Source organism: Phycodurus eques, chromosome 16 (genome assembly GCF_024500275.1).
Source record: "Phycodurus eques isolate BA_2022a chromosome 16, UOR_Pequ_1.1, whole genome shotgun sequence".
Lineage (NCBI taxonomy): Eukaryota > Metazoa > Chordata > Actinopteri > Syngnathiformes > Syngnathidae > Phycodurus > Phycodurus eques.
In genome coordinates, this window is record NC_084540.1 from 23,764,676 (window position 1) to 23,791,392 (window position 26,717).

A 26,717-nucleotide genomic window follows, 5' to 3' on the forward strand; every position below is an offset into this window, starting at 1 on the left:
CATTGTGAAGGAGTTGCTCCTCCCATCATGCATTGCACCGCTCGTCCTCACCTCGCCTCGGGGCGCTCGGTCGTTAGTGGAGGGTGCTTTGTCTCGTCTTGTGCCGCTTTTGATGTACGCAGTGTGTGTTTGTTTGTGCGTGTGTGTGAATGTATACGTGTGTTTGTGTGGGGCGCTTGTGTGCGTGTGTGTGGGTGATGATGTCAGCGCGTTGGTATGTAAGCGACACCTTCCGTCCTCTGAGTGAGTTTGGGATTTTTCTGTACTGAAAAAGAGTATGATTAGGAAAGATGACGACTTGACAGGAAGTGGAAGATGACATGAAAGTCACATGGTCACAACTTGATCTGTGTGTGTTTGTGTCTAAGTGTGTGCACGTGTGTGTGTTTAGCGTGTCCTCCAACATCAGCGTGCAAGTGAAACATTCCTCAGCGCTGGCATGTGTCCACAAGCTGCTGCTTCTTCTTCTTCTCCTTGTTCTTCAGCACTGCAAGACAGACCATTTTCCAATATGTCCTCACTCCTTCCCACGCGAACAGGGTGGAAAGAGTCAGGTTCTAGAAGGTTCTAGTAAGTGTCCTGTCGTGGCCCTAGTAACAAAGCAAAGCAGGAAGTGGTATCAGATTGGTGGCTTCCTGCCGGCGGGAACAATGGCGCTGGAACAGGAAGCGTTGATGTTCGTGCGTTTTCGGAGGAACCTCGCACACGTCCTCGCAGTCACCGACGGGTCACGCCCTGGACCGCGCGTCGCTTCCTCCTACGCAAACGTCCGAGGAAAAGGAAAGTTGCTCCCGAGATCGTTGCGGCCGTGTCGGGAATCATTCACCCGTTCCGTAATCACTCGGGAGTTCTGCCCCTTTTCCATTGTCGCGGTCCTACCCCCAACCGGCCTGGTTCCTCCCCGTGCGGTCGCTTTTCGAGGCCGGGCAGAGACAATGATACCGTTCCTCAGAACCTCCTTCGACCTGGTTCCAAAACGCAGGCCGAGGAGGGCCGTGACCTCGCTGTCTTCTGATTGGCCGACAGATGTAGGCCTATCTTGAAGCGCGGCGACTTTCCCTCACGAGGAAAAGACAGTTCAGGATTTAGCGAGCTGCGCCGCCTCAAGCCATATAACTCGTGTATAAAGCATCAAATATTGTGTTTTACATCAATACATCATAATATATAATATGGCGAAGCTTGTGACCAGAATGTACGCATGGGTATGTTCAAATATCCTCATTCTGGCTTTTTTTTCACCCACTCTCCTTAGCAATTTGCTTCTTCCTTAACTATTCATCTATCTTTTTATTCTTTAAGAAATGTGATAAACACAGCATCAAACGCCTATTCAGGCTCACCGTTCAGGGCGTCCACTTGTCAATCGCTCATGTGCGTCGGCGACTCTACACGATGGTCCCGTCCTGTCGGGATCGATCACGTCGCACTTTTAGCAGCTTTCGTCCCGCGGTCGACTGAAGAGGCGCGGGCATTCTTGTCCAGATTGGCGGCAGATGAAATCCAGCGAGAGATGGAGACGGGAAAAGACCGTTTCACCTTCTTTTCGATCCCGCCCCAATCCTGCCTGCTTTTGATCGGTGCCTGTTGTAATGGAAAAGCAACGGGGCCAGGCCGTTCTGGAACTTGTCATTTAAAAGCAACGAGACCAGGCCGTCGCGCTTCCAAGTGTGAAGAAGCGACGCAGGCAAACGAACCTTCGAGAAAGGATAGAGAATGAGCTTGGCTTTTTGAAGTCCAGACGCTCGTTTGGCTGCAGCCTTCTGATGGCTTTTTGCTCTCTCGCGTAGATTGTCTCTTCACTCATGCTGTTTTCCTTCTTGAAGGGGACATTCAAATCAGCTCCGTTGACGTGTGCGAGATGTCGGAGGTGTGAACGTGTTTTATTTGACCGTTGCTGTGAGCGCAGACGTGTAATGATAGCGCGATGCTCCAAGCGCGTCTCTAATTTTAGTGCTCTGCATTCTTGCGGCCCAGCTTTTTTTTTCTTGTGAGCAGCAGCGGGAAGGAAAGAACGAGCGCAAAAGAGAGAGTGAGCTGCTGCTGCTTCTTTTACTTCGCTCCAGCCCCGCAAACAGCCTTCCAGATCGAATCCCATTCAAAGTGTAGCCGATATATAGCTAGTCATAGCACCTCTTCTCACCCTGGCTCGCAAACTTCTCCAAATAAGAGGCACAGTGTGCTTGTATCAGGCTGTTTATTTGTCACTCCCAGCTGAAGTTTGCTGTAAAATGAACTCATAAAACTAAACACAATTCAACATTGTGTTTTTGCGTACAGAAAAAAATGACGGCTTAGAAATTGGCGAAACAGCGCGAGGGACCGGGATGGTGAAAGGCGAGGTGGCGGCGGGACGCGTCACTCAGTCGCCAAAGATCGCACAGAGTGAGACATGGTGCAGCGGCCTCTTGACTTTTATTGCCAAAGCCGACCAATCGGCGCGCGCCGGGTTCTCTGAGCTTAGTGAGTCAATCAAAGCATGAAGAAAAAAATGACGGTGGATGGTTGCACTCGGAGGATCCATGCTGAAGTTTCCGCTGCTACTGATGCTGGTGATGATGATGATGATGATGATGAAGAGTGTGCTGATGTTTTTGGGGTTCATTAGGAAAAGCAGGTCATCGTTAGCAAAGCGGCACGACATCACCGCAGGGATGCGCACGCTCCCCGCAATGTGCAGCGTGTGCGTGTATGTGTGTGCGTGAGAAATGTGTATTATATGTGCCAAATATGTGTGTGTTTGTGTGCGTGCACGCGCACGCGTTCTGCCAGCGTGTCCCGTTTTTCTTCCCTCCCCCCGTCGGTTGTGTAAAGTGAGCTTGCAGCATATTTTTTCTTGATCACTTTTTGACTTCCAGAATGTTGACTTTTGTTTCTTCTTTCTTTTGTTCTTGCAGAACTTTTAGGATCCACAAAGAGACTCAACGTCAACTACCAGGACACCGACGGGTAAGTAACTACACGCCAGCGGACGCTGGCCATCAGCGGCGCACTTGTCACGCACGCGTCTTTTCTCTTTGATCTTTTTAGTCTTTTGTGAGGACGACGGGTGTTTTAAGTTGGGTTTCGAGAGTGGGTTCAAGTTATGGTTTCAAAGTAGGGCTTGAAACCAGGATTAGGGTTTCAACTTTAGCTTTGCAGCCTGAGTTAGCATCTAAAGTTAGGGGTCCAACTTTGGCTAACAAACTCAGGTTAGGATCTCAACTTTTTGTTTGAAACCAGGATTAAAAAAACCCACCAAAAACACAAGATAACAAAAACAACAAAAAACAAGAAAAATATAACAACCTTGCACAAGCTGCTTGTCGTGTCGCCATGGTGACAAACACATTCCTCAACCTTCTCCGTGACCACAGGTTATCCAATCAGGCTTCTCATACCTGACGATTCACCTGGAGGGGCGGGGCCTGAGGAAAGTGTGTCATATGTTGTTTGCTGAGGGGTCAGGGCCCCGCCTTCTCCTTGTGACCCCCCCACCCCCGCCATCATGCACCGAACACGATTTTCACAGATGATTGATTGAGTGTGCGTTGTCCCATTACTGGCGCTTTCGCCGTCGGCCATCTTTGTTACCGTGTCCACGTGAATGGTGATGTTACGCAACAGCGCCTTTCGTCCCGTCAGGTCACATGTCCTTGGCAGCGGCACTCATGCGCGCATCTCACTCACAGGGCTTATTTATTTATTTACCTATATTGCTTTTTATTGTCTCATCATGCGTGAAGCTCTTGTAATCTGTTCTAACGTGTGTGTGTGCGCACGCGATCTCACGTGTGTGTGTGTGCGTGTGTGTGCGTACATGCATGTGTGCGCGCGTCTCTCACCCTCCAGCCCACAAACAGTTGGAACCTACTTATTAAAAATAAGAAGTGGAAGAAGACACTTTCATGATTCTAATAATATTTTATTTTATTTTGCATTAATATATATTTTATTTTTTTCTATTTGAATAATTGATTAATCTGTCAATTATTTTGTTCTATGAATTGATGGATCAGATAAAAAAAAAGTTTGATTCCCTTCCCTTGATTGAAAAACAGGAAATTATTTCGAATTGACAGTGCAGAAAACTCATAAACTAGATAATCCGTCTGCTTTCATGGAGGATGACAAGAATCAAAGAATATTTAGTGTTGAGAGGGTGACATTTTGAAGATTTTAACTATTTGAAGTCAGACACGTTTTTTAAAGGATTCATCCATGATCGAAATAGTTGTCGATTGTTGCACCTCTATAATATTTAGTAACCCACAGAAAATGGACAACTGTATAATATTTGGTAGTCGGGCTGAAAAGTGTCACAGAAGTTCCAGCAAGCATAGGTGCAGTACCACTTGGGTCCACCCGAGGGTGCTGATTATTTCATGTCTGACCAATAAGGAGATGAGTAGGGCCAAGTGAAAAAATACAAAGATAATTGGTGGAATGTTTTTGATTTCCCGTTTGCTTTGTTTTTGCCTGCGCGCCAGCTTCTCAGCGCTGCACCACGCCGCGCTCACGGGCACCGCAGAGCTGCTGGCGGCGCTGCTGGATGCGCAGGCCGCCGTGGATGTCAAGGACAGCAATGGTAAGACCACATGGCTCCTCCTCCCCCTGCTCCTTTTTCTTCTTCATAGCTATGGCCTTTTTATCACTATTATAACTATACTGTATATTGCATACATGCAAATCAGTCGCCTTTCGGCGAAATTTGCCGTTTTGAACTCAAAATAGGCCATTTACGTGAATCGTATAGATCTGATGAGTTTTTCCTGGGGGTGGGGGTCGCTGCCTCCGTCGCTGACGTCAGAGGCTCTTTCGTAGTCCTTGAATGCTGGCAGCTAGATCCATTCCACACATCCACCATCCAAGTAACGGTACTTTTACTCTGTTACAATTACAGTTAAATGTTGCTCGCTACTTTTATTGATCAATTATTGCTTATTTATCAACTATTTCGTGCGTGAGACTTCGACTTGGGATTGAAGCGCTAGTGACGTTTAAGTCGAGTTCACCAATCAAGCGACACAAGAGAGTCACGTGACCTCACACGACGTCTTCTATTGGGCTTCCCGGGCATGGGTATTAACGCCAGATAAACATCGGCGACAACAGCTGATCCGCTGGTACATCTTGTATTAATTAGGAAACGCGCCTACAATTATCTCATTAATTTACGGATGTTAATGTTAAATGTATTAAGCGATGGAGCGATGTTAGGGATTATGTCCCAACACAGAATGAACTAACTTCAAATTCAGAAATGGCCAATAAAAACAGAGAAATATTGTACTTCATATTTTCCTGGAGGCTGCATTTGAGATTAGCCTTTGAAAAATGAAGTGAAACAGACAATGATTTTGGAATGAGAGTGCTTAAAGAGGAGGATGCTATTCATGTGGCACAGCTTGAAGCAGGCATCAGGTGCAGGTGGAGATGGGCCTGCCTCAAGTTGGAGGCCAAAACAAAAAAGCAAAGAAATGAGGCAAATTTCATTTGAATCTTAAATTTGTACATCAACATGTACTTGAGCGGTGTTGTTTTTCTACGTGAAAGGTGTTTATTTTGCCTTAGTGTACGATTCAGAGTCTTCCAGATTGCTTAATTTATGTTAAAATCCCCCCAAATTCTCTCCCAGACCCCCCACCGCGCCCACAATGTTTTTGGGGTTTTTTTTGGTCACCTTTTTCATGCCTTTGGTGTTTGCATGTCTGATATTCTTACTATTTTGGAAATACTAACTATTTCTATTTGTGCAATTTCTGCAATTTTTAAGTTCTCTTCCACAAAATGTTCCTGCCAAGTAATGACGGTCATGTTGTTTTGTTTTTGTTTGGCGTGTGTGTGCGTATGAATGCGTACGTGTGCGCATGTGCGTGCGTGTAGGAATGCGCCCGCTGCACTATGCAGCGTGGCAAGGCAAGTCGGAGTCGGTCCTGCTGCTTCTGCGTTCGGGAGCGTCCGTCAACGGCGTCTCGCTGGACGGGCACATCCCGCTACACCTGGCCGCGCAATACGGCCATTACCAAGTGGTGAGCGGGCGCGCGCGGTCTCGCCGTGACTTGTGAGCGCCCCCGCCCCAAATGAACTAATTGCGCTTTCAGTCGGAGACGCTCCTGCAGCACCAGTCCAACCCGTGCGTCGTCAACAAGGCCAAGAAGACGCCGCTCGACCTCGCCTGCGAGTTCGGACGCGCCAAGGTCAGCGTGCGTGCGTGACCGCACACACACAGTACATCACATACTGTACACATCGCAATTACATCACAATTCAACTTCAGATGTGAGGTGAATTTGTTCTGTGACCGCACTTGTTCCTCAAATCATCTTTTCCCATTGAAATGAATTTTAATGAGGAAAAATAGCACTTCGTAATATTGTACTTTATAAAACATGCAGTCATGACATAAGTAAATAAATAAAATTACTGTACAGTAGGGGTGTGCGGTTTAAACGGTATAATCAATCATCGGAACGAAGGTGTGGACTTAACCGACCAGTCGCGTTAACGCGTATTGACGATGTCATCTTATCCGTCTCACTATCGAAATGGCTCATGCGCGTCCGGTCACGGAGCTTCCAGGCAACGCTTTTTTAAACATTATTTATTCATTGATTTTTTAACCGGCAAGTGTGTCCCCCCGTACATTACTCACTAGCATCCAGACTGATGTTCTTTTAGGGTATATTGTAAGATTTGTACATGCATAACAAAACGTTCCTCATGAATTAAATCTACTGTAAATGCAACTTGCTTTTGTATTATGTACAATATTATATATTTACATATGGAGTGTTGCCAAGACTGCTTTTGTCAAAGCTATTTGTGCTAGTATAAGAAAATATGAAAGAGTAAAACAAATTCCCATTCAAAAGAAAAAAAGAGGTTCCAATTCAGTTCCACTAAAAGCCAGCCCAAACTTTTGACTGGCTGTGTGTGTTCGTGTGTGTGTGTGCACGCGCGCCTCAGGTGGCCCATCTGCTTTTGAGTAGCAACATGGCGCCATCGCTGCTGGAGTGCGAGCGTAAGGAGGCGAGCGACGCGGCGTTCACCACGCCGCTGCACCTCGCCGCACGCAACGGCCACAAGGACGTCATCGGGTGAGTCGCGCATCTGAGGTTCCCCGTTCGAATCCCGGTGTGGCGTTCGCGGGTCCTCCCGGACTCCAATGTCCCAAAAACCGCTCGGCACGGATTGACAGTTGGTGCAAACGGACAAACGTTTGTTTTCATAATTAGGGATGGGAATTGATAAGATTGACTTGGAATCGATCCAAATCATTATTCAATGAATACAACTAAATGGATATTCTGGCTTCTCACGATCATAAAAACTTTATCGTCGAAGAAAAATGATGAATGTGCTGCCGCATGGGTTCTAGCGTTGTAAACACACCCTGAACACACCGTGTGTCTTAGCGTGCTTTCGGCTGTTTGATGACACGCTAGTTGAAGTTTGCTGTAAGACTAAACGCACAACGAGAAGAATTGCACATTGTATATTTCGATAGAAGACGCAGATCATTTTCAAAATCGTCAGATGGATGCAGACTCCGGGCCGGGTCCTGGCAAAGCTTTGCTGGTCTCCGGTCCAGTGGCTCCCCTTCTCTGCCCGGCCAGTCCTCATACACCCGTCAGTGTCGGGCTGGGGAGGGCACTCGGCCAGGTGTTTCGGCACTCTCTGGGGTGTGCTGGGTGAGGGTGGGCGCACTGGCAGGGCCCCCCCTTGCGGGTGTACCGGCACAGCAACTCCCTACACCAGTGAACTATCATGGATGTGATATGATGTTTATTCATGAATAAGTTCTATTGACACGCTATAGGTTTGAATTTGCTTGTGCTGGGACCACTACTAATAATACAGGTTGTATTAAGATATCTTAGAGCTGTTTCGACACTGTAAAAGCATCCCACCGCACCACTCATCAGTAGCACGGCCTTGCTCATTTCCCACATGCTGTCCTGACCTGCTCTTTTCTGTCCTCTCACATCTTTGTCCTATTGGTTAGTTGTTGTGTGTCCCCCGTACAAATAAAAGAACATGATTTGACTTTGTAACGTAACTTGTAGTCAAATATCGACTATCGTTCTGCTGTGGTTCGCACCCCTATTCCCCTCGTCCGTTCTGTCACTCAGTCTATCCCCTAAAACCTTTTCCTGTCCAGCTCCATTTTCAATAAACATCAGAATAATTAACAGAAATAATTAATTAATTAAACAGAGGGAGTATTTCAAATTCCCCTGTTACACAGCAAAACTGTTCCAGCACAAAAGGCATAGAGATCCACCATTCTGCTTGGATCTTGCTGCTGAACAGGACAGGTTTAAAAAAAAAAAAAAAAAAAAAAGTTAAAGTGGTCTTGCCATTTTTAGTGGTGTGTTTACTGCTGCCTTTGAATGCAGCCCTATGGGGGGCACACGCCAGTACAAACTGTAGGCCGGTCCCAAGCCCGGATAAATGCAGAGGGTTGAATCAAGAAGGCCATCTGGCTTAAAACTTGGCCAAACAAATATGAGCACCAGCGCCGTAAACCTACAGGGTGCCGGTGGAAATTCAGCTATTGTCGGTCAAAGATGAATAAAAGGGGGAAAGCGGGTTCTTCACCAGAAAGGGAAGAGGAAACCACAGAGCCTACAACTGAAAGTGGGGATTTTGAATGTTGGGACTATGACAGGGAAAGCTCGGGAGTTGGTTGGCATGATGATTAGGAGAAAGGTTGATGTATTGTGTGTCCGGGAGAGCAGGTGGAAAGGCAGTAAGCCTAGAGGCTTTAGTTGTAGCATTCCAATTATTTGACCATGGTGTCAATGGGAAGAAAAATGGAATAGGGGTTATTTTTAAGGAAGGGTTAGCTTAGAATGTCTTGGATGTGAAAAGAGTGTCAGATCAAGTGATGAGGCTGAAACTTGAAATTGAGGGTGTTATGTGTAATGTGATTAGCAGCTATGCCCCACAGGTAGCATGTGACCTAGAGGTGAAAGAGAAATTCTGGAAGGAGCTAGATGATGTAGTTCTGATCGTCCCAGACGGAGAGAGTCGTGATCGGTGCAGATTGTAATTGACAGGTTGGTGAAGGAAACATTGGTGATGAAGAAGTGATAGGTAAGTTCGGCATCCAGGAAAGGAACATGGTGGTAGACTTTGCAAAAAGGATGGAAATGTCTGTAGTGAATACTTTCTTCCAGAAGAGGCAGGAATATAGGGTTACCTACAAGAGCGGAGGTAGAAGCACGCAGGTGGATTACATCTTGTGCAGAGGATGTCATCTGAAGGAGATTACTGACTGTAAGTTAGTGGTAGGGGAGAGTGCAGCTAGAGAGCAAAGAAAATGACTCTGGTGGTGGGGAGGAAGATTAAGAAGGCAAAGGCGAAGCGGTGGAAGCTGAGAAAGGAAGAGTGTTGTGCGGCTTTTCGAGAAGAGGTGAGACAGGCTCTCGGTGGACAGGAGGAGCTTGCAGAAGACTGGACCACTACAGCCAAGGTGATCGGAGAGACAGGCAGGAGAGCACTTGGTTTGTCTTCTGGTAGGAAGGGAGAGAAGGAGGCTTGGTGGTGGAATCTCAAAGTACAAGAAATCATACAAGGAATGAGGTTACACTGAGAGGACTGAGGAGAAAGGAATACATGGAGATGCAACGTAGGGCAAAGGTAGAGCTGGCAAAAGGCAGATGATGACATGTATGCCAAGTTGGACACTAAAGGAGAAGAAAAAGATCTATACAGGTTGGCCAGACAGAGGGACAGAGATGGGAAGATGTGCAGCAGGTAAGGGTGTTTAAGCATAGAGATGGAAACGTGTTGGCTGGTACCAGTAGTGTGCTGGATAGGTGGAAAGAATAATTTGAGGAGTTGATGACTGAGGAAATGAGAGAGAAGGAAGAGTGGAAAAGGCAAGTGTGGTGGACTAGGAAGTAGCAATGATTAGTAAGGGGGTGCCCGGCCCCTCGCTGTCTCCAGCCGGGACCAGAACAGAAAGTTGTGCAATGGTGCCTCGCGAGCGTCCATTCTGTATGACGTATAAAGGCACGCGCATGTGTGTGTTTTGCGTGGCAGGCTGCTGCTGAAGGCAGGCATCGACATCAACGCCACCACCAAGTCGGGCACCGCCCTGCACGAAGCCGCCCTCTATGGAAAGACGGAGGTGGTGCGGCTGCTCCTGGATGTGAGTTGGGGATAGCGGCGGCTTCGTCGCTTCCGTGCTAATGCGGCTAACCTACGGTGGCCCTGAAGTGCAAAACACAACAGCAAATGAAAAATCGCAACAGCAAATTAAACAACACAATGAAATTAAGCTACCAGAAAAGGTTGGTACTGGTCGGTGAAAGGACTCATCGCCGATTGGACGAAGAGGGCGCTGTCCGCTGCGTTAGCCCGAGCACTCTGCTCCCAATACGTGACACGACGGCAGTGGGCTTCGAAACCCGGTGCGGTCGACCGCGCAGGAAGTTACGTAACCCAGAACAAAACGCAGAGCCACAAAATCAGATGGGTTACATATGTCCTGAATCATAATATTCTTTGATAGCAAGAGCTTTGTTTGAATCACCGGTGACGCCTATTTTAAAAACCACGCCAGATGTGGAGTAACTTCCTGGTCAAAGCAGCCAATCAAGTCGTCCCTCTCGTCCAATCAGCAATGAGTCTTATGACCGACCAGTACCTACCTTTTCCGGTAGCTTAATTTCATTTTGTTTTTTCATTTGCTGTTGTGATTTGTCATTTGGGCGGCACGGTGGATGACTGGTTAGAGCGTCAGCCTCCCAGTTCTGAGGACCCGGGTTCAATCCCCGTCCCCGCCTGTGTGGAGTTTGCATGTTCTCCCCGTGTCTGCGTGGGTTTTCTCCGGGCACTCCGGTTTCCTCCCACATCCCAAAAACATGCATAAATTGGAGACTCTAAATTGCCCGTAGGCATGACTGTGAGTGCGAATGGTTGTTTGTTTCTATGTGCCCTGCGATTGGCTGGCAACCGGTTCAGGGTGTACCCCGCCTCCTGCCCGATGACAGCTGGGATAGGCTCCGGCACGCCCGCGACCCTAGTGAGGAGAAGCGGCTCACAAAATGGATGCATGGATGCATGGATGGATTTGTCATTTGCTGTTGTGTTTTGTTATTTGTTGTTGTGTTTTTCGATTTGCTGTTGTGTTTTTTTATTTGCCGTTGTGTTTAGTTATTTTTATTTCAGGGCCACTGTACTAACCCGCGGTTTTCTTCGAGTTTCGTTTTCAAGCGAAGACGTCGTCGGGCTGCGTGCAGCCTGAGCCGCTTCGCTGCCTCTACTAACGCTTCTTGTGGCGCTTTTTGTGTGTGTGTGTGCGTGCGTGCGTGCGTGCTCCTGCGCACGCGTCTAGGCCGGCGTGGACGTGCACATCCGAAACACGTATAACCAGACGGCACTGGACATTGTCAACCAGTTCACGACCTCGCACGCCAGCAGAGACATCAAGCAGCTGCTCAGAGGTGTGTGCGCAGCAGTAGTGGCAATGTGTGTGTGTGTGTGTGTGTGATTGACTGATTGAGTAATTTCAAACATGCAAGTGACAGAAAACGAAACACAATATTTCAACAAAATAAATCATGTTAAACAAAACATATTCCCAAAGTAGTGGAAGAAGTCAAACTTATTTACTCCGACCCCTATCTGATTTTGTCCTTTCTAACCCCATTTCCTTATAATCCTCGAGAACTATTACTTGATGGAACATTAATATAATAATATCCATCCATCCATCCATCCATTTTCCGTACCCCTGGAGCCGATCCCACCTGACTCTGGCGAGAGGCGGGGTACTCCTTGAACTGCTCGCCAGCCAATTGCAATATGATAGTCTCGTATCATATACACATCCTTATTCATTTATATACATTAATCCAATCATACAAAAGATCATTTTAGTGACCGCCGCCGTAACTTGGATTTTAATGTAAGGGAAAAAAAGAACAACAGAACAAAAGCAACCATAAACAACCGTGTGTGTGTCTGTGTGCGTGTGAATGCATGTGTGTGTGTGTGTGCGTGTGCTTACATGTGTGTATTTGTGTACAGGATGTGTTTGCCTGCGTGCGTGTGTTTGCGTAGGTGCGTGTATGTACGTGTGTGTATAAGTGTGTACTTGATGAGCATGTTGCCGAGTGTGTGTTGTGCCCCCTCTGAATGGCCGAGCACGACCCCTAACCCCCCGTTTGCCCCCAGACGCCACGGGGGTCCTGCAGGTAAGAGCGCTGAAGGACTTGTGGACTCTCCACGATCCGACCGCCCTCAACGTCCGCGCCGGGGACATCATCACGGTGAGACGACCGCTCCTCTCGCACGCCACTCCTCCCGCTCCACCTTTTGACTTAAGAGTTCAGTTTTCCGCGTAAGTCGGCTCGTAACGCAATTGACTCGCATATCAAAACGATTTTCCGCGGTGAAATAAATTTCAGCGACGAATCCTTTGCAGCACAAAAACTTTTTTCATACGTTTTGAATCAGCAAAAAGTTTACTACGCAATTTACGCAAATGTGAAGAAATTCAATTTCTTCCAGCCGTCATGCAGCACGTTGTGCCTTTAAGGGCGTGGCCCACCGAGCAACGTCAGGCGCCGGTCGGCTGCTTTGTCAGCGCCGGGTTGTGGCCTACGGGAGCTCCTTTCTGCTTTTGTCCTGTTCACTAAACGGCGACCGTGGCTCTCCTTGTCCACGCACCCGGGTATCCAAACACCTTCATTGTTGTCCGGGCGGCGTATCTGAAGCTCACTCCCTGCTCAAATGTTGGCTTGTAACCCAAAGCAAAAATGATGCCTCACGTGCCTTGAAAAACTCCCAAGTCAAGGTAGCACAGATGCTAAGCTGCCATTCTCACGTGTTAACGCTGATATTAAGCTAACATTGTGACGTGTTAGCGCAGACCCTAAGCCAATGGTGCCGCATGTTAGCGCAGATGCAAAGCTAACGCTGGTGTGTGTTAGCACAGATGCTAAGCTCACATTGTCGTGTGTTAGTGCAGACACTAAGCCAATGTTGTGGCGTGTTAGTGCAAATGCTAAGCTAACGTCGTGTTTTAGAGCAGACACTTAGCTAATGTGGTGTCTGAGCCCAAGTGATAAGTAAACGTGATGTGTTAGTGCAGATGCTAAACTAACTTGGTCGCTTGTTAGTCCAGATGCTAAGCTAACATTGCGTGTTAACACAGATGTTAAGTTAACATCGTCGTGTGTTAGCACAGATGCTAAGCTATTGTTGTGGCGTGTTTGTGAAAATACTAGGTTAACATTTTGGCATGTTAGCACAGATGCTAAGCTATTGTTGTGGGGTGTTAGCGCTGACGCTAAACTAACATTGTTAGGCGTTAGCCCAGATGCTAAGCAAGCAGTGTCGCGTTTCTGTGCAGACACCGAGCTAACATTGTGGCGTGTTAGCCCAGAAGCAAAGCTGCTGCGGCATGTTAACGCAGATGTTAAGTTAACGTTGCCACCGCAGGTTCTGGAGCAGCACGTGGACGGCCGTTGGAAGGGTCACATCCACGACGGGCAGCGCAGGACCGACCGGGTGGGCTTCTTCCCGCCCTCCATCGTGGAGGTCATCAGCCGGCGCGGCGGTGGCGGTCAGTTCATGATGTTGTTAAGTCACATGATTTAGCCCCACCCACAAGCTAACCGGATCATTCCGCACAATTCCTGCATGTGCGCTTCATGATCTTTGACATCATGTTTCTCAAACACAATTGAGCTAAAGCAGATATTTTACTCAAATATTCTCACAGCATGTCCAAACAAAAGTAATAAAAAGTATGAATAGAGCGAAGCCTACCACCAGCGATGAGTGAAAATCCGAGGTGTGGAGAGAGCTAATGAAAAAAAAATTCAAATAATTGTATGCCTCCAGGACCCTTTAAGCACATTTCAACCTATTCAAACACACTTTAACTTTGAAAGCATTCCTTAGCAACTGTTTTCACTGTCTACAAATGGGAGATTATCGCATAATCACGCGGTTCTTCAATAAGAGGCTGAGGGCGCTTGCTTCAAACTGTTCATTTGTCATCCCCACTTGAAGTTTGCTGTAAAACTGAAGAGAATTCAACATTGTGTATTTAAATGCTAAAATGTTCAACCATATGATTTCATCTAACAAAAGTCTGCTAGCTGCATGTTAACATATAATGCGAGCTAATGAAAATTAGAATCAATGTTACGGCAAATTATGAACCTTCAAACAACTCCTACTTTTAAAACACACGGGGCAGCAACACATACAAGCAGAGCATACAGCAACACTCACAGGCGTATGTATACTTTCTGCTGTGAGGAAACGGCAGCTATTAGTGGAGCTTAGTTGGGGACCTTCTCTGCCTCTTCTTCTTGCTCTTAATTGTGTTGAATCTCTCCCAGTAGAGCTCGGGGCTGCCAGCAGTGTTGTGGCACAACGTGGTACTGAACCGAAGATTCTGAACTCTCTACCTTTCGACTTGCCAGCATACTGTAAAAAATCATCAAAGCTAAATCACAATCACATAAAAATCTGCGACATAGTGGCGAGGCTTCCCTGTACATATTTATTTGTTGCGAGCTTTCTCGAAAGTGAAATTTGCGCCTTGGCCGAGTTGTGGTTGGGAAGCGACGCTCTAACGGGATGCTTCCTTCCCCTTCCCCACCGCGCCTCCTCATGTCACCCCGTAGGGGGCACCCTCTCCCGGCACGCCTCCCTGCCCGCTCAGCGCCAGTCCAGAGCCCCCCTATCCATCGGCCTCGGCTCGGGCCCTCACGCCGACGATTCCTACTCCCCGTGCGCCCCCCTCACCCTGGCCGCAGGTACGCATACGCCCGCCGTCGCCTTTCATGTCATGACATCATCGCACATCTGCACCACGAAGCAAACAGCAGCTCCCTGGCAGACATTTTGTTTGCTTAACGACAGTTTCGCGCCCCCTATGCAATAACTGCGTTCGCAATCATTCATCATTCCCGACACACGAATCACGACAATAAGCAGCGCGACGAGATTCTCCCAAAATCGCAGTCTGTCAAAATGCTGCATCTGGTTGGAATGGCCACTTCAACCTGGGTATACAGCGCAGCAAGTACTTTGAAAATCGTTAGATAAGTTCTGGAGAAATTGCGGGAACATTTCGCCTATAAAAAAAAATCTGCTCCAAAAATGCCTTCAAATTGGAGTCAAACAGTCTAACTTGATTATTTCCCTATGGTTCGATCTGCTGCTTGGGGAAGCTCAAAATCAAAAATTTCAGTTCAAAATCTCCACCAATCAGCTCACACGGGCCAAAAATTCCAGAGAGCGTTTCTCCCAAGTGGATGCGTCTAAATGACCGGCACGTTTAGAACGGCGCCCCTTGCCCTCAAAAGTCCACTTAAATAAGGCAAAAGGAACAGCATTGGTGTGAAGAGCTGTAGAAGAGGTCACGCACAGCAGTTGTGAATTTGTTATGGAGGATTTTAGAGGCCTTTGAAGTCCTCAATGCATTTATTCGAAACAGCCACTTGTCACGTTGTTACTGATAGATAAATAGATCAATGGATAGACGGATAGATCGACGTCTTCAGACACACTCTTGAGTTGTGCTCACGTGAAGTTTACCGCCCGAGCACGTCGTCATGCATCGGCGCCGCTGGACGCGACGAGCGTCTTTCGGAGCGTGGCCTCGCCGTGCTGAGCGTCCCGTTTCGTGTGGCTGTCAGGAGACCGCAGCAGCGTGGGCAGCAGCGAGAGCGTGGGCAGCACACGCAGCGCCGGCAGCGGCCAAAGCACCGAAAGCAACAACAACAACACGCTCAACAACAACAACACGGTGACCAACGCGCACAACGGGATAGCGCACCCCGCTGCAGCCGGTCACCACGACAACAAGGTACACCCACTTGCTCGCTCGCCCGTCGCGTGACATCGTTCAACTTCCTATTCGTGTCCTCAGGCGGCGCCTCCTACGGCTGATTGTGGACCCTTGCTCTTGAGCAAGCAGCCTCAGCATCACGCAGGTGCCCAACCGTCGGCGCGCCTCCTCCTCATCCTGCGCCGCCTCCTCCTGTTGCTCCTTCTCTTTCTCTGTCTGTCTCCTCTTCATTTCCTCCTGACCCTCTTTCTACTTTTTCTTCCTCTTTCTTGCTCTTCTTCCCTGTGGGTCTCCTTGTCGTCTCTTCCTCTTTTTTGCTCGACGTTCTGCTTTTGTCTTCCTCTAAACCTTTGTTACCTCGCGTGCAGGTGGTGTGTCCCCCCGCAGGCCGACGGTGACGGTGCAGCAAGCGACGGAGCAGACCTTTGCCCAGCAGCAGTTTTTTCGCCCTCAGCAGCTGCTGGACGGCAAGGTAACGCTCATACTGCCGCACGAGGAACTATACTCGTAAGGATTATGATAGCGATGATTATGACGAGGACGCTGTTTGGTGTTTTTGTTGCATTTGAGGACGCCGAGGCCATCTTCCAGTGGTTGAGTGACTTCCAGTTGGAGCAGTACGCGGGGAACTTCATCAGTGCCGGTTACGATGTCCCCACTATCAGCAGGATGACGCCTGAGGTCTGCAAACAATTTCCCACTTCCTGTGTGGGCATGGTTGAATGCGAAAAGCAGTCAATGATGTCGCGGGCCGGTCAATGATGTGTTGTGGACCTGTAAATGACGTATGGGTCTGTCTACAACTTGTTGCGGACTCGTCAATGATAGTTACTGACCTGTCAATGACTCGCCTTCAGGATTTGACGGCCATCGGCGTGACCAAACCGGGACACCGCAAGAAAATCTCCATGGAGATCAACAAGCTGAACATGCCCGAGTGGCTTCCGGAGTACATCCCGGTGAGCAGAGTCAAGAGAAAGACCCGGGAAGTCTTCCGGAATGTGTCCCGTGTGACCCGGGTGCGGTTGTGTTGCAGTCGGACCTTGGCGAGTGGCTCAGCGCTATTGGCCTACCGCAGTACCTGAAAAGACTCTCGGAAAATGGCTACGACAGCATCGGCATTGTCAAAGACTTGACATGGGAAGACCTGCAAGAGATTGGCATCACTAAACTGGGTGAAGACTCCCCCCACTCCGCTCCCTTCCCCGCCCCAGGTGGCATGAATCTTTCTTGGCTTGACCGCCTCTGTTTTGCCCGCAGGCCACCAGAAGAAGTTGATGTTGGCGGTGAAGAAGCTCTGCGACATCCACAGGGCGATCCTTCAGGCAGAGTCCAGCCAGGGAACGTTGCGCCGCAAGGCTCCCGGAGCACTGCACGTGGTCGCCATTGACCCACCGGACGCCGGGGTGGAGTGCTCGTCCCCCCGCACGCCAAAGACAATGATGACTTTCCTGGACAGCGACCTGAGCGCGGAGCTGCAGTCGGCCATGTCTGGCCACTACGCGGACTGCGAGGACGGCCCGTTCGTCAGGAACGGCGTAAGCTCGTCCTACGGCCAGGATGGCGAGGAAGCTCGGTGTCGAGGTTCCGGACGCTCCCAGGAACTTCCCACTGCCTCCGTCACCCCCCACGGCTGGTCCCAGGAGAGCCTGGACAGCAGCCCTGCCAGGGACAGGAACCTCCCCGAGGGCTGGGACCAGAGACCAGTCCACAAGCTGGTTCCTCTGGGAATGGCCACAGTCTTCAAGTACCCCGCCGTCCCTGGCAAACCCAAAATGTCCCGGTCTCACGGCTCGTCTCCTCACGGCTCGCCGGCGTTAAAGGGCTTCAGCTACCTGCACGCTCACTGCGGCTCCGCAGATCTCAATGTGTTCGCCGGACCCCGGGAGCATGGCCGGGCTCTGGCGCCTCCCAAGAAACGAACCCACAGTCTGAACCGCCACGCTCTGTCGGACGGAGAACCAGACGAGGACGACGAGGAGCCGGCGCTTCCATGTCGAAACGTCCCTTCGTACGCGACACTGAGCCGCAAAGCTGGCCGCTCTCAGACGACTCGGACACAGTCCAGTCCAGACAAAAGCACCAAGGTAGGCCGCAGTCAGTCATTTGCCGTGCGAGCGCGGAAAAAGGGACCCCCGCCGCCCCCTCCCAAGAGACTGAGCTCAGTGAGCAGCACCACCAGCGGCGAGCTGAGCGACAGCAGCATCGCGTCGTCGTCGGGCGCCGGTAGCCTGGTGACCGAGCCGTTGAGCAGCATTACGAACGACAGCGGCGGCGCTTCGTCATCGGGCAGCGACGGGGGCGTGGTGACCGACAGTCCGGGAAGCGTCAGGAGCATCGCTGCCTCCCTGAAAGGAAGCACAGAGACCCAAAACCCTCCGGATGCCAAAGGTGACCCCGATCCGCAGGCTCCGCCCGCCCCCGAGTCCAAAGAGACCCCGGGGGTGAGTAGGAGTGTGCGGAGCGAGCGCGAGCCAGACATAGGCGACAAGTCGGACACTGAAGAAGCTGACTCGCGGTCCCCTCACAACAGCTCCAGCGAGTGCATCCCCTTCGCCGAGGAGGGAAACCTGACCATCAAGCAGCGGCCCAAAGCCGGGGCCCCGGGACCCCCCAGGGCAGAGGCCGCGCCGCAGCCTCCGGCTGCCAAGGACCCCGAAGTGCCCGAATTCAACCTGAAAGAGTCGGACACAGTCAAGCGGCGACACAAACCCAAAGACAAGGACGAAGGATCCCCCTGCAGAGACCCGGCCGAGGCCAACGAGGGGAACCCGGAGGAAGGCTTTTTGAGGGTGGACGGAGGGTTCCCCATCAAACCTCTGCTGCCCGCGAAACCTCCGCTCGTGGCCCCCAAACCTGTACGACACAGCCTGTTGGCGGCGCAAGGTAACGTAACTGTTAACGTTTGTTCCCAAATCACTCACACCTTCCATTTAGAACCAGGAAGACATTCACCTCGAATGACTCTACTCAGGACAAGCAGGAGGAGTCGACGGTCCTGTGACTTGGGCTTGTTATTCTTGGTGGTCTTGTTGTGGGACTTGCTGGTTTTGACTGCGGTCAAGAAGTAGGACTTGTTGAGCGTGACGTCACTCTTTGTTCCGGGTGGCAAACGTTGTAGCTTCTCCGATAACCGACGACTCCTGGTGGGCGGGTATACTATTCACGAGTGAACGCGTCTCCGATCGACTCGCCTTCGTCCTTACTGCCGTAGTTTGAATGTGTGAAGGGTCCGTGGAAAGATGTTACGTGAGCTAAACGGCTCACAAGGGAAACGGAACGCCGTCCGGCCTTAATTTACTTTTCAACCGCCAGTTGCGGAAATTCCGACGTATTAAGCCTGAGGATGAGGGAGTGGCTAATGAATTGACTTTTCGGTTGCTCGGATTAATGGCACAGACGTGCTCGCTCGGCGCTCAAATGGACGGCGCCCTGTCGTCTACTTGGCCAGTCTGAAAGTCAAGCTAACTTTAAACTTCACACTTCAACCAGAGGGTGGCGTTTGCTTCCCACGCTGCCCCTTTCCAAGGGTTTGCTCTGGCTAGTTTCGCTGTAAAACCAGATTCATTTAGATTGATTTTGTTTTTAAAGTTGTCAAAACTTGTGCGTGCACTTTTAGGTCTTTTCATTTTGGCGAAAGTGCAGATTCACAAGAATGGGATGTACGTTTATCAATTCCCGTCCTCTCTTTTTACTACGGAAACCGTCCGGCAACGACAAGCTACGTATTTCATCGCATGACATGTACAAAAGCTACAAAATAAGACGTGATGGTTTCGTCATCATCTACATGCACTTACCGAGTCTGGATTTCTTTTTAGGGATCTCGTTCACATCGAGAAGTTGACGTCGGACATTTTTACTCCGCTTCACTTCCCCCCGATGGCCTCTGAACGTATTCCATCTCGGCCTCGGTGGACGCACGATCCATTTATTAAATCTCTCGCTCTCAAAATCTGTCAGCCGACAGTCCAGTAGGGCACTTCGACGCCACTTCCGGTCTGCAGCTGATCAGAATCAGAATCAGAATCATCTTTATTTGTCCAAAACACACAAGGAATTTCTCTCCGGTAGTTGGAGCCGCTCTAGTACAACAGACAGTCAATTTACAGAACACTTTGGCGGTTTAAAGTGACGAGTAGTACGATCATCTGGGACAATGTCGGTTGTGCAAATGTTACAGATGCTCCTCAATCAGTGTGCAAATGGAGCAGATGCTACTCTGGCATGAGTGGCCAGTATACGCAAATAGTGCAGCATGGCGAGACAAGCTGCCGTGAGTGCACGTGTCATACAATAATTGGCCCCACAGAAATGTGACAACGAACTCAAGTCAAAAGATTTTGCCCAACGTGGCAGCACCCTTCCATTGAATTGTTCCGTTATCATTCCACGAACGCAGTATTCGTCAGAGTACCGTGTTATTTTTAGTGCTGGCACATACGGTGTATTCTTGTTTTCAAATGTGGGCTTTTAATTCCCCTTTAAGGAAAGAGAAAATAACCGAACCCTTTTTTGAAGTCTGGCGGCGCAAGTCCAAAAGGTTTTTGTTGTGGTTTCAGTTGCGGTACTCGGTAGCGTTCTGACACCTAGAAGTAACGCCGCCTTGCTTACAAATTTTAGGAAAATGTCTTTTGTAACTTGCTTCTCATCAGTTTTTGCTCTCTGGGGCAGCTGGACTCGGCTCTCCGACGGTGAGCGTCAGCGTGGTCCAAAGTCTGGCGTTCGGCGCCGCGTCGTCCTCGTGGGCACGTGGGGCGGCGACGGCCTCCCCCGTCTCTCTTAGCCCCGCCCCCTCCTCCCCGTCGGTCGCCAGAGTCCAGGCCTCAGGGGGGCCCGGTGGGACGGAGGTGGTCCAGCAGAGACTGGAGGAGACCAGCACGTCTCTGGCGGCGGCCCTCAAGGCCGTGGAGAGGAAGCTGATCCTGGACCGGGACCAGGGGGACAGGTGAGCCCACCGAGTTCCCTTCTGCACCGTCGCTACGCAGAGATTTGCATATAGTGGAGCGAGATAGTTCCTATCGTGTCCACTAAAAATCCCGTCGTAGTGTTTTCAGGAGACGGTGAATGAGTGAATGATTCCGACCTGTAACTGTGTTCAGAATCATTCACTCATTCCTGACTCCCGAATCGCTAGATAGGGAATCAAGATGCATTTTGGGATACTTTGAGGCCACTCACTAGGGGAGAATTTGCAACCCTGGCAAAAAATGATGGAATCGCCGCTCCTGGAGGATGATTTGCATGCTTAACCTTGGAGAAAATAGGCAGATCACGGACGTTCGACAAAACCATTTTCATTCAAAATACCACCGTTCCGGCTCTCAAAAACATACAAATAAAAATAAAAAGCAAAAAAAGAAAATTACTGTAGTTAGTCACATCTTTGTATTTTATTTTATAGCAAGTAGAGTAAAAAAATTGAGTTGCTCAAATCTGAGGCAAAAAAGATGGAATCATCTTGTAATTTTCAGTTGTAAAACAAACACCGTTATCAGATTGAATATGCTAATTAGGCATCTGTGAAACTAGAGCGCTCACACCTTGGAGAGCGGGTGCACGCACTGGATTGACATGAATTACGGCTCCAGCGGCAGCGATGTCACTTGAAACAAAGGAGACAATGATCAAACTTCTTCAAGAAGGTCAACATCTGGAAATGTTGCAAAAGTTGTTGCTTGTTCAGTCAGCACTGTTGAAAATCTGGACTGAGTACAAAGAAAATGGGAAGCTTGTAAAAGGGAAGCATCATGGTTGATCAAGGAAGACCTCAAAGCGTCACGATAGAACACTTCAAACGGTATGTCTTGAAAATAGAAAATGCGCAACAAAACAAATGAGGTCCAAATGGGCAGAAAGTGGAGTCAACGTCTGTGAGCGAACTCCAAGAAGGGAGATTTACATCCAGAAAAGCCAAACCAAAGCCATCCTTGGTGCCTCAAGAGGGAAAAAAAGAAAAGCAATGATGGAATGCGCATGACGGTGATGAATCGCAAATCAAGGTGATGATGCGGGAACCTTAGTTTGGTGCCGTTCCAGTGAGATTCATGACGATGAAAACAACAGGGGAATTTGCACAGTCCTCGATAATGTGGGCTCAAGTCAGGTACGGGCGCAAGATGGCAATCATGACATCTAGAACGTTTACATTGAGATTTTGGACAGACCCTTTTCTGCTTCAATCCATTGAAGGGATGTTTGGGGATGTTTTTCAAGATGATAATGCATCTTGCATCACCGAGCAGGGTGGAAGGCGACTGATTTTCCAGCGGCGATCTGGGATCGAGGCTTCGCCTTAACCTCCGCGCGGTGGCTCGCGGCGTCCCTCGGAGTCGCCGGATCCGAGCTGAGGAAGTCACTCGGGGAGCTGGCGGAAGAGGCGGCTTCCGGCTCCGCAGGAAAGGCAAAGCACGGGGGAGCGAGGAGCCTCGGACTCGCTGGGGCCACCGCTGGACTCGGGGAAACAGACGCCCCTGCCGTGCACAGCGTTTAGGGTTTCATTCCGCATCCGCGAGCACAATAGCGCAAGGACAGAGCGAAGGATCCGTAAGCCGGCTGCAGGGAGACGTCCCTGTCACGGCCCCGCCGGCCCGAAACGTTCTGGGACTATAGGTGCCAAACATCGGTGAGGGGCGGCTACCGGCTGGCGACGCTGCACTTGGCCCAGCGGTGCTTCGCAGGTACATTTACGTACCTGCGCCCTCAACTTGCCAAAGAGCAAAAGCCGTCAAAACCTTCCTTCAAGAAAGACATACTGTATAATGTCAAACATCACGGCCCGCGAATAGCCCGGATCTCAATTCGGTGGAACAATTCAAGAAAATGCTCGATGACAAGCCTTCAACCTGCAAATCAGAGGAAGTTGGAGCGTGGTTGATGAAGAGTACTGTTTGCCATCTTTCCTCAGTGACCGCAAGCTGTGAGAAAAGTCAGAGGTCCTGCAACAAAGTACTGGTAGTGTATGCTGTCTGCTTTCTCATGATGAGCGAATTCATATTTTTTTCCTCGCTCAATAAAAAAAAAAAATGTGTGAGCGGTGATTCCAGATTTTTTGCCAGGGGATGTATGCGCAATACACATTCCAACAGCACTACAAAATGGCCGCCCCACAATATGGTGGATAGGGAGTGATTAGGAACACAGCGCGTGTGCTTTGTTTAACTGTTGTTTTTTTGTTTTTTGTTTGTTGGGGTGTCGGGTTTTGGTCCCAGCAGATTCAACACGGTCAAGTCTGCAGGAAACATCTTGGACGACATCGGGAACATGTTCGACGACCTGGCCGACCAGCTGGACGCCATGTTGGACTGAAGGCGCCCTTCAAAATAAAATCTCAGGAAGTGACACGAGGACAAACGGCAGCACTTCATCAACAGGGTGGAGGTGCTTTTATTGTGAAGTGCTAATAGGAACAGGAAGTAGACAGCAACTATTAATTCTGTACCTCGTGTGATGTCACTTCCTGAAAATTAAAGTTGTTATTGCAGTAAAACCTTTGGACGGAAACCAGGAGACCACATTGACGTGTTACGCGCGCGTGTGCGCACACACACGCACGCATTCATTAAAGCTCAAAGCAGCCGATATGGTCCAGTCTGCGTTCCGTTCGATGCATGTGATTTTGAAGAAGTAAAACACTGGAAAGAAATGACAGCAAACATTTTATTTTGTAAAGAGGAAAAGACCTCCTCCTCCCGTCCAAACATTTCAAACTTGTTCTTGTTTCCTCCGACGACGCCAACGAACGTGTTGGAAAAGAGTCAAAGGAGTTGATTCCTTTCCACGAGCGCCATCTAAACTCTTTCCTTGCCATCAGCAAGCCTCATTGAGTGTTATTGGGATGATTATTACCATGCTAACTGCGTACGCTAGGCTATGTCCACTAGCACGTTTGCCCGTTCACTTTCAGGTGGATGATGTCTATTTGCCGAAGCTCATGTTTCTCACTAACATGATTGTTGCGTTGATTAGTCTGCCGCAGCAATTCCTACAGGGAAAGAGTTAATAAGATGCTTTTAAAAGGGAAGCGCAAAGATTTTATTTTATTGTAGTATTTAATGCTTATTTGACAGAAATTTATTCAACCAAAGTCTTTGTACATATTATTAATGTGTTTATAATATTTTTGGATGTATTCCGCACGCCGCTCTTGATCCGTGACCCTCGCGGGACGGTCACATGACCTCGGCCGTCCCGCTCGCACACGTGCCCAATAACCCTCGCACGTTTGTCCTTTTGATACATCAAATGAATTAAAAGAAAATATGATTCTTATTATTACTAACGTGTGTCTTGTCGTGTGTCAAAGTTACTAGTGTTTGGATCAGGGGTCCGCAAACTATGACTCGGGATCACAAGCGGTCCCTCTGTTCTGTTAGGACTGGGCCTCGCGCAGGGCAACATCCTCCCGGGCTCTTTTTTTCTCACAGGTGTGAAATAAGTCAAGCAGTCTCCAAGGACAGTCCACAATTGAATTCAAAACAGAAGCGGATAAAATAATTGTAATGCCAGCGCTGGGGAAAATGCGGACCAGTCACAAGCGGCCATTCTCTCTTTTCCAATGTGATCCTCTATTCTATCCTCGCCCCAAAATAGCGAATCATAGCAAAATGATATGTATGTATGCAGATAGAATGTCAAAGATTGTGGCTTGTCCTTGGGAGGAGATAGAAGTGCAGCAATCTGCTGAACAAAGCGTCGCCTCTCGAGTGGAAAATGTTCCATGCTAGCGGTTCTTTCTTTCATGCGGCCTGGCATTTACATTTACACAGTCAAGAGTCCTGGAATATTTGTTGCATTCATTCATCTTTTTTGTGATGTCCTTTCATTCAAATGTTTTCATTCATCTCACGTAATAATTGGTGAATGGATTGTAAATATAATATTAATGAAATGAAAAAAAGACATTGGCAGTGTGAAAAGTTGCGCCTGTGACCCCAAGGGTCACCCAGTCCAGGGTTAGTGGAGTTCCAGCGTTTCCAACAAGCATACGACGCTGCCGTCCTAAACTTGGTTGCGGTTAGCCACAACTTCATCAAACCTGCGTTTCACACGAAACAACAGCCAAGCAGAGAAAAACCTTGCTGACTCTTTGGTGCCATTGAGGCTTGTGTGTCGTGCCTGAGACTCGAGCGGGAGCGACGACGATCTCCTCGCTTGAGAGGCGCCAAGCAACAGGCAGACGCTCGGCCGGCTGTCTGCCGACGGGCCGGCGCCCCCTTCAGGCGGGAGGGAAGGTTGACTATGGATGGATGCATGGAAGTTTTTTTTTTTTTTTGAAAGAAGAACGTCGCCATTTTGCAAGGCTCTCGGCGCCAGCAACCTTCTGGAACACGCAAAACATCGGCTCGTATCTGGAAGTGTTTCTTCTTCCTCGGTTTTGTGTGATCACACGAGACTTGTTGGTCTGGAAAAATGCAAATGGAGCTTTCTTTGAAAAAGGGCAGATAGGTTTCTCCCCAAAATCAGCACATTAACGTTGCTCAATGGTTAAGATCATTGCCTGCCACCCTTGGGGACCTAGGTTCATGACCCCGACCGGACCATCCTCCAACATCCCCCGGACTCACGGCTATGGTGTCCTTGAGCAAGACACTGCTCCCCGGGCGCTTCAGCTGCCCCCTGCTCCATCCAGTGTGTTCCACTAACGTGTATGTGTTCACTGTGATGGGTCAAATGCAGAGAACACATTTTGTGTGCATGCATGCATGTTCATGACAATAAAGGTGATTCTTCTTCTTTATTATTTATACTGCTCATCTATAAATCAGACCCTCGCAGTTCGGCACCCGCGGCTTCACCTATCCGTGGATTTTTCCTGTCAATTTTTTCACAATCCTAAAATTGTTGTTGTTGTGATTTTTCTTTTTTCTGGAAGATGATGCATGAAAACATTTTCCTTTGCCTGGACGCGGGTCACCGGGGGGCCCCTCTGGAGCAAGGAGGTGGGGCTCGAAGGCGAGCGCCTCCACACACGGCTTGGGCTCTGGTACCAGTCCTCTTCAGCGATGTTGGACTCTCATCCACTCTGAAGTTGCCCACGGTGAGAGGCGTAGAAGGGGTGCGAGTATACTTATTGTGCTCCGGCTCGGCGCCTGTCCATTGGGGTTCACCACGGTGGACGAGATTGTAGCCTCCCTCCGCCTGACTTGTTTGTGCCTATGCACCAAACAGCACTTCAGAGTACCCACCCTTTTTGGAGTCCTTGGAGAGGGTGCTGGAGAGCGCTCCCACAGCGGACTCCATCGTTCTGCTGGGGGACTTCAATGCTCACGGGATCAATGACAGTGAGACCTGGAAGGGTGTGATTGGGAGGAACGCCCCCCCCCCCCACCGTGATCAGAACCTGAGTGGTCTGTTATTGGACTTCTGTGCTCATCACGGATTGTCCCTGACGAACACCATGTTCAAGCATAAGGGTGTCCGTATGTGCACTTGGCACCAGGACAACCTAGGTCGCAATTTGATGATCGACATGTCTTGGGCACTCGGGTGCCATTGCTGAGTCGGTCGATCGACCGTAGCTGTGGCCATAAGCAGGGGCGGAGCCAGAGGGGATGCCGGAGTAGGACTGGAGCTCCCTGAAATCTGATTGGACCCATAAAAAAAAATTGGAAATGAAAATGGACTTTATTATTCAAATAAATGATCTATCCATTTTCGATTGCGCTTATCCTCATCAAGGTCGCCTATCTCAGTTAACGAGAACAAAGTTTGCGCAACCCTGGAACTTTCGATGTTAACATGGAAACAAGATGACGTCAAACCGAGTGTGTGTTGTTGTGATTTACTAATATTGTGTTCAAGTTTTCAAGTGACATCTTTTACAATTGTACAGCACATTTGGTGTTTAAATAAAGTAAAAACATGTTGTTGTGATTTATGTGTAGTACACAACGTCTACCAGCAGGTG

General features: G+C 49.1%; 1 protein-coding gene across 3 annotated transcripts in view; it reads left to right on the forward strand.

Annotated features, from left to right (window-relative positions):
• The window catches only part of LOC133414385 (caskin-2-like), a 31,563-nt gene extending 7,478 nt beyond the window's left edge, over positions 1-24,085 (forward strand). Inside the window, exons 3-21 of one of the 3 annotated variants that reach the window (XM_061699693.1) lie at positions 2,898-2,949; positions 4,470-4,567; positions 5,866-6,011; positions 6,084-6,179; positions 6,949-7,079; positions 10,033-10,141; positions 11,330-11,438; positions 12,172-12,266; positions 13,441-13,564; positions 14,640-14,771; positions 15,657-15,826; positions 15,890-15,953; positions 16,177-16,280; positions 16,379-16,489; positions 16,666-16,767; positions 16,845-16,983; positions 17,069-18,694; positions 20,483-20,756; positions 23,020-24,085. In XM_061699693.1, the coding sequence (XP_061555677.1) occupies positions 2,898-2,949; positions 4,470-4,567; positions 5,866-6,011; positions 6,084-6,179; positions 6,949-7,079; positions 10,033-10,141; positions 11,330-11,438; positions 12,172-12,266; positions 13,441-13,564; positions 14,640-14,771; positions 15,657-15,826; positions 15,890-15,953; positions 16,177-16,280; positions 16,379-16,489; positions 16,666-16,767; positions 16,845-16,983; positions 17,069-18,694; positions 20,483-20,756; positions 23,020-23,116 (3,779 nt within the window). In that variant the 3' untranslated portion in view covers positions 23,117-24,085. The remainder of the gene's footprint in view (positions 1-2,897; positions 2,950-4,469; positions 4,568-5,865; positions 6,012-6,083; positions 6,180-6,948; positions 7,080-10,032; positions 10,142-11,329; positions 11,439-12,171; positions 12,267-13,440; positions 13,565-14,639; positions 14,772-15,656; positions 15,827-15,889; positions 15,954-16,176; positions 16,281-16,378; positions 16,490-16,665; positions 16,768-16,844; positions 16,984-17,068; positions 18,695-20,482; positions 20,757-23,019) is intronic. The other 2 variants (XM_061699694.1, XM_061699695.1) reach the window with 2 other exon arrangements.
• The last annotated feature ends 2,632 nt before the right edge of the window (positions 24,086-26,717 follow it).